The sequence below is a fragment of the Phymastichus coffea genome, unplaced genomic scaffold, assembly GCF_024137745.1.
Source record: "Phymastichus coffea isolate CEN01 unplaced genomic scaffold, Cenicafe_Pcof_1.1 PCOF00050, whole genome shotgun sequence".
NCBI lineage: Eukaryota > Metazoa > Arthropoda > Insecta > Hymenoptera > Eulophidae > Phymastichus > Phymastichus coffea.
Window position 1 is genome coordinate 736348 of NW_026706861.1, and position 7874 is coordinate 744221.

General features: G+C 33.1%; 2 protein-coding genes across 3 annotated transcripts; both read left to right on the top strand.

The window, feature by feature from the left end:
• The first annotated feature begins 1672 nt into the window (after positions 1 to 1672).
• On the top strand, positions 1673 to 3312 carry LOC131665419 (senecionine N-oxygenase-like). The gene is made up of 6 exons (XM_058937296.1): positions 1673 to 1833; positions 1913 to 2054; positions 2121 to 2242; positions 2308 to 2511; positions 2588 to 2876; positions 3010 to 3312. The coding sequence occupies exons 1-6, from the start codon at positions 1673 to 1675 to the stop codon at positions 3310 to 3312; spliced, it is 1221 nt and encodes a 406-aa protein (XP_058793279.1).
• A 781-nt stretch (positions 3313 to 4093) lies between these two features.
• Positions 4094 to 6340, top strand: LOC131665349 (E3 ubiquitin-protein ligase HACE1-like). 2 transcript variants are annotated; one of them, XM_058937198.1, is made up of 3 exons: positions 4094 to 4229; positions 4623 to 5336; positions 5430 to 6340. In XM_058937198.1, exons 2-3 carry the CDS (start codon positions 4656 to 4658, stop codon positions 6249 to 6251), a joined length of 1503 nt encoding a protein of 500 aa, XP_058793181.1. In that variant the 5' UTR covers positions 4094 to 4229; positions 4623 to 4655; the 3' UTR covers positions 6252 to 6340. The 2 variants fall into 2 exon arrangements, with proteins under 2 accessions (XP_058793181.1, XP_058793182.1); XM_058937199.1 differs by having other exon boundaries at positions 4623 to 5322; positions 5430 to 5709.
• Positions 6341 to 7874: the final 1534 nt, after the last annotated feature.

Consider the following 7874-nt stretch of genomic DNA (forward strand, 5'->3'; position numbering starts at 1 on the left):
ATTTGGCCGTTATCGCTTCATGGGCCTGAGGAAAGGGATTTCCACCCAACCACTCACGGCTTATAAAAAGCTCTATACAAGGCTGGAGAGGAAGTTAGAGTAAGTGCGGAGTGAGCACCAGGAAGTCCTTAATAAGAAGTATTTACCAGTGAGTGAGTCCCGGAGGAAGCATCACAGAAGAAAAATCACCCAAGTATATTCAGAGCATATAGAGAGAGAAAGAGGCCAAAGAGCAGAGAGAGAACGCAACTTTAATAACAAGTGATTTGATAAAATAAAAGTAAGTAAAATCTTAAATCTGGCTATCCTTTTCTTTCTTTAAATAATCCGCCTTTCTTTTGGAAATTCATTAAGCGTGAGTCTGGTGAATTTCCATTAAAGTCCCTTAAGAACACATTAAGCGTGAGTCTGGTGTGTTCGTAATAACATTTGGTTATTACATTCCGCGTTAGCATACAGTTTTCTCAACGCAACAATATTGCTCGTCCCGGCTTATGTGTTACACGATAGCCAAATCAGAGCAACCCTGAGTTTACGCTTACTCCAAGCGTACCTGAGAGTGACCCCGACGTCACAATATCTTCGAATATGAGTATTATTTGCTTAGGATTCAATAATTAATCTAAGAAAATCGCAGTAAGAAATCTCAGGATTCCTTAGGATTAATTATGATTAATCCTAAATGCCTACAATCATTATTTTAGACAATCTTTTCAAACTTTTTTTGTTCATTTCTACGCTGCTAAATCTATTCGAATAATTAATACCCATTTTAAGAAAACATAATATTCTTTATTTATTATTAAACAATTAGCATTTGTTCTACGACATTTAATTTCAAAATATAATTCCGAAGATTTGTCATGCATAAAATCTCATAATTTCATCTATAATTTCCTTGTGCAATCTACAAAAATTTTTTTAGACAAACTTTTAAAACTACTTTTGTTCGTTTCTACGCTACTATATCCATTCGAATAGTTAATATCCATTTCAAAAAAGCATAATATTATTTATTTGTAAATAATTAGCATTTGTTATACCACATTTAATTTCAAAACATAAACCCGAAGATTTGTCATGCGCGAAATCTCATAATTTATTCTATAATTTCTTTGTGGAATCTACAAAAAATTTTTTGTTGATGGATCGTCAACATTGATTTTTTTAGTTCCAAACTCATCAAATAATATTAATATATATAAAAGAATAGGATACTTAAAGAAATTGTTATAAATCATATTCTATGAACTCTTTAACCTTCTATGTTGATTCATTAAACAATGTTTTATCTTATCGAATAATATAATTGTTGAAGTGGAGTTCTTATTATGGTTAAATAAAGTACTCCAACGATATTTAAGGATCTTACCACTGATTCCAGATTAGTCGTTGGAAAAAGTTGAATGCAGATAATCAATTTAATTTGTAAAATTCATTTTTAAATTTGTTATAAAGTATAAAGCTGAAATTAATCCATATAAAAATGATTGGAAAAAAGTGAGTGTTAGCTAATATAACTATAATAATCTACATATCGGTATGAATTAATTTTTTGTAACGGAATTGTTCATTCAGTAGGAATCGGATATTTTGGTTGCTCTTTTTGTTAGTTATCGATGTCTATGGCATCTCTCAGACGAAAAAGCAAGTATGTGTGATTGGTGGAGGGATGTCTGGACTAGTTTCGGCGAAGCATTTATCAGAAAACAACATGGAACCAATTGTATTTGAAAAGGTTAACGACATAGGCGGTCAGTGGAGATATACAGATAAAACTGATGTCGACGAACATGGTTTACCGATACACAGTAGCATTTACAAAAATTTGAGGTATTATTTCTTTTCATTTCATATGCGTATTGTACACACTTAGCAAATCTTACTAGCCGTTTAAACTTATGTGCTATAGAACGAATGGCCCAAAAATACTCATGACCTTCCCGGATTATCGTGAATTTCATGGAGAAAATCGGAGTTATATCAAACACGAGACTGTTTTGGAATACTTAACAAACTTTACTGATCACTTTAATCTTCGTCAATATATTAAGGTAAAATACTTGTCTGAAGATTGAAGGAATTGCTGCATATGAATTTGTATATTCATTATTTTTTAGTTTAATACCCTCGTAGAAAGAATAAGCCAGCTGCCCGATGAAAAGTGGCGCATAGAAACGCGCAACTTAAATCTGAATAAAATTGAAGTCCACACCTGCGACGCTGTAATGGTTTGCGATGGGTCAGTAAAAGTAATGTTCGTAACGCTATTGCATGCTAACTTTTATCAACAATAATTTGTTACAGGCATTTTACCAAACCCAATGTGCCATCAATTCCTGGAATCGACACTTTCCCTGGGCGTACATTGCACAGTCACACTTATCGTAGACCTGAAGAATTTGCCGGTAAAACGGTTGTGGTCTTGGGTGCTTCATTCTCGGGCATCGACATTGGAGTAGAAGTATCGAAATATGCCAAAACAGTTTACCTCAGCCATCGACACAAAAAGTGAGTATTTCCTGTTTCTTCTTTTTTTTGAAGATGTAATGCAACGCTATCGCCAATCGTGATCTTGAAATTTCAGGTTAACGGTGGAGCTGCCTAAAAACATGATACAAGTACCGGGTGTCGTAGCAGCCAGTGGCAGTGATCTTATTCTCAGTGATAGTTCGCGAATAAAGGCCGATGTTTTTCTCATGTGCACTGGATACTTGTACGATTATCCATTCCTAGATGATAATTCTGGCATTACTGTGACGAAAGGCAAATACATTCACCCGCTCTATAAACAATTAGTAAACGTGAACCATCCAACAATGGTGTTTATTGGGCTACCGCATCCTGGCTTTCCCTTTGTAGTTCCTTATGTTCAGGTAAATGCATTTTTCGTGGTATTCTAAATTATATAGAATGTGCAAATAATTTGAACATCGTTTTGAAAATTAAAAAACAAAATCACTGAAACATAGATGAACGTTAACGAACTGATTATATATTAAAATCCAGGTGCGGTACTTTGTGTCCTTGCTTCGGGGCAAAGCAAAGCTGCCGAGCCGTGATGTGATGCTGAAAGAATCGGAGCTACCACCAGGAACTCCTGTGAGCAGGGCACACTTTATGCAAAGGGAAGTGCTCGATTACTATGATAATCTCGCAAAACTCGCTGGCATTCAACCTATATCTAAAAAATTACGACATTTAATAGACATTTATCTTAATGATTTAAATAACAATCCAATGTACTTCAGGGAAAATGAATTGTTTATGCGCGATGGTGAAGTCATATACATTCAAGCTAAACGCTCTTAAAATTACCGATGAACGTAAAATTTACGCGACTTGATTTTATATAAACGTATTATCGTATGAAGTCGATAAAACATTTCGTATCATATTTTATTTCACATTCGAAAAAATTACGACGAATGACTCAAAAAAATGTAGGAATGTAATCATCTTTGTTAACATTAAATTTTCGTGTATTGTTCGTGCTGTATATATCGTCGAGCATCGCGTCTTTATGCGCTAATTGTAATCACACGAATTGATATTTTTAAATAAAAAGGACGTGCGTGTAAGTTGTCAAGAGCTTGTACCTACGTATTTCTGTTAATTAATTTTTTTTTTCTCGTCCGAAATATATGTCACTAAGTATTTTTCTAAAATTATAGTAGTCAGACAACTGATCGCAATGCAAAACAATGTTATGCTTTTGATTTCTATTTATATCTATAAACAGTGAAAGTATTAAGTACATACATCACGTGAATAAAAACACAAACAACCTTTAATAACAGTAATCTTTAATAACAGTAGTACTAAGATTCGTTATGAATAATCAATAAACACTTATGGTGATTTAAAAAGTAACCGATTCTTTATAATATTTTTCCCAGCTTATACATAAAACAAACTATTGTTATAACATTCATATATTAGATATAAATAATAATTATATTTGAAGCAACTTTTTAGCTGCTATAAATAATCGACAGTATAATCATTAATCGCGAGAATTCAAGAAGATTAAGTGGTAGGACGTAGGGTTTTAATCGGAAAGGGATTTTACCGCTCACTGAGAAAGCCGATAGGTAAACCAAAGCATAGTCGTCAGCGAGGATAGATTTCGTTGTAGTCGTGTCCGAGTTTTCGAATTGAAATTTGTGCGACATCGTCATACATTTTTTTCTTGTATTGCAAAGCAAAATCGACGACATTTATTATTGGTAAGATTTGCCATTGTGACAAATTCTTTAATAAGATAATTTTAAGAACATTTTGCACGTCTGATCCGGTTTTTATTTTCTGTTATTGCATTACTTACATTTCAAAGTTTATACACACACCCATTCAAAGGAACTTTTTATCTGGTTTTGTAAGTTTTTTCCAAAATAATGATTAACATACGTTAGAAAAGTACAAATAAGATTTTGAAGAGCACCTTCACGCTCGTTACGTTCCAGCGGACACAAAATGTAGTGCAGAATTTGTCATGACTGAATCAGTTGAAATCAAAATAGAAAAATTCAAATGTAAATAATACCTGGGTAGCAAATGAAATATCGGAACTAGTAAGTGAGCCGTTGAAAATATAAGTAACTAAAGAAATTCAATTTCAGCAAAATTTGGATTTATCTCTAACCACAACAGAAATGGGAACCAGGCAAATGCAACAAAACATGCTCAAGCTGCGCATGGCAGTCCAGAATCGCAACGTATCTCTCGTGAAGAGTCTGATGCATATGAAACTAAACTTGAAGACGCAAGAAGGTGGTCAATTATTGTGGAGTACAATACTAAATCTGGAAATCGCAGAAATTCTAATACTCGGCGGTGTGGATCTTGACGTACGAAATCCAAGCGACAATACGAGCTTCTTACTTTGGTTCGCAGCGAGATCCGATAAAGTCGACTGTTTAAAACTAGCATTACTGGTGGTGAAACGTGGCGCAAATCTGAATTTTCGAGACCGGGAAGGTAATACCGCGCTGCATTTAGCTGTGCGTAATCAAGCGGTGCCACTGATCAAAGCCCTGGTGGATAAAAGATTGAGTGTCGATATCGCCAATGTCGACGGTGAAACGGCTTTTACCATGTGCGCGAAGAGTCCCATAGCTAAGTCCATAATAGTGCTACTCCTTCAACAACAACCCCTAGATAGGGCCAAGGTAAATAAGAGACTTTTGGACTCGATGCAGTTTTTGCTCTGTTCGGATAGCGATGAGTTGTTCGGGATTGCACAATTACTTGACCTTGGTGTGAATCTCAATGACAAGTGCGAGTGCGGCTTGACGCCAACTGCATTGGCTATTGCGCGGGGTAAGTCGGCAGTGGTAAGTCATTTTTACATCAAGCGCATGCAACGCATTGCTAAACTCAATTCTCCCGCGTTTCTTTTTTTTTCAACAATGAAACAACATTTACAGTTGCCGTTGTTCCTAAAGCACGGCGCGGACATAAACGGATTAGCGACGAATCTTTCTCTCCCATCAATCAGATCATCGTATGTCGAACAGTCAATGTTATTGGATTTACTCTTAGACGAAGCTACAAGTGTTAATAAATCTGACAAGTCTGGCAGAAGTCGACTTCATCTCGTATGTTCCTGTAGCAAATTCATGTCTCCGCGAAATTTACAGCTTCTCTTGAACCTCGGCGCTGATGTGAATGTGACTGACAAGTTTGGCTATACCCCGTACTGTCTTTTAGATCCCTCATCAATGAATGAGTATCAACAAATTTACATCAAACACTTAGTATCGCTATGTTGGAAAGGCATCGGTGTTAAAGAGGTTGACTTGCAACTTATTCGCAAAGGGCCAAAAACTAATAAATACTTTCAGGATTGCTGGCAGGAGTTGGAAACAATGAAGAAAAATTCTTTGTACAATAACTTCTCGATATTTGATTTCTATACTAGCAGTTTCAAAAAATTATCATTCATGTTGAGGAATAATGAAGTTGTAATGAATTTCAAAAACGATAAATGGAAACAATTGTTCCCGATTTATTTTTACGACTTGGAGATGATATTTAATATAGCAGAAACAAGAAAAGATTTATTACGTTCGGCTGAAGATATTGTAATCAATGGGATGTGTGGAACTCTTCCGATACGTGCAGTAGAACGAATAGGGTATCATTTGTGCTCGGCCGAATTGTATAAACTGCCAAATATGTTTTATTTCTCATTGTACGAGCACACACACTTATTGGTGTTTGACCAAGCTGTTCCTTCTGTAACATAAATAAAAATTTATAAGCTACTATTATACATATCTATAATTATAGAATTCTCGAATATATATATAAGAAGATAAATGAAAAAATTTTTTATTTCACCACGAGTAAGTACAGTATTTTAAAATATTACGATTTTTATTATTTGATATTGTAAACAATCTTAATAAGTAAAATCCTGTACTTTTTGTAAATTTACTTCACTATTTAAATCATACAGTTTTTCATATATCATATAGTTTTTCAACTTCAATATTCCCGAAACGTATATAATTGTTCTGTCATTAAATTCTAATTTGCTTCACGAAATAATCACCTCTTATCACGTTTATAATGCGCAGAAAAGTTTTTTTTCTTTTCATAAAATATTATGTGAAGAAAACTAAAAGGTACTTTAACGTGTTAATAGGAAAAAATAAGCTATAATAGTTTGAAATTTTTCGCTAAAAGTCCAAAATAATCCGTATAATTAGACTTAAGTTGTCTACATCTATTTACACAGATTCTTATGAATTTTCATATGAGGAATCGATAGATTACAATTAAAACTAAATACAAGTACCAATAATAAATATTTACAACTAATTAGTCAACGATAACATTAATAAATTAGGTTACTGCACATAATAATAGATTCGTATATATAGTTATTAACAATTGAAGAAGGATGACATTCTAATGTTGATAGAGATCAACTTAAAAAAGAATTATTGTCAAAGCAACGACTTGACCAACAAAATTGAAATTCAACGCCATTATTACAAAGTAATCTATCGAATCGCATTTTTTTCGGCGATATCATGTTTATTTGAGGCAAAATTAGGGGTACCAATTTCTCTATTTGCTACTCTCTATTTCTTAAAAATTTAAGAAAGATTTGGATTTTAATGTGTTATAAATATTATGATATTTTAGTCTAAGTCTAAGACAAATAACTTATTTACCTAAATAAAGTTTTGCTAAATAGAGTAAGTATTGGATGTAAAAAATTTTTAAGTATATTTCAAATTTTACGAATCTTCCATTTACGTTACAATTTTACATTGTTTTTACTTCGCTTATTGAATTTCCATAACTGACTACTTTCGGGTGCGGATAGATGTCGCTTGAAAACTATAAGTAATTCTAATTACTTTTGTAAATATATTTACTAAAAGAATAGTAAAAATACACTTATTTTGATACCACTCAATATATATAATTATAACTTTATCATAGAGGTATGATAGAGTTTTTCAAAATTTTCTATTTCGGGTCACGCATACGTGAATATATTGGAAACCACAAGTTGAGGCAGGGCCAATGTGTCTAATAGAGCTGCTTCTCTTGAAAATAAATAGTCTTTTCGCGTTTCTACTATCATGATTTTATACTCCATAAAATATAATGAAATATATTCATAAAATATAATGAAATATATTCATAAAATATAATGAAATATATTCATAAAATATAGTGAAAAGACAGTCTTTATTTTGAGATTGTTACTGTGACAATTCTTAGAAAATGTGTCGTTTTTTTTCGATATGAAATTGTCTCAATATCCTTCATAAGTACGCAGAACAGAGAAATGTTATAATTGATATTGATCGTTTTCATCTTTTGCAGCTCGCTGAGATATTTATTATAAT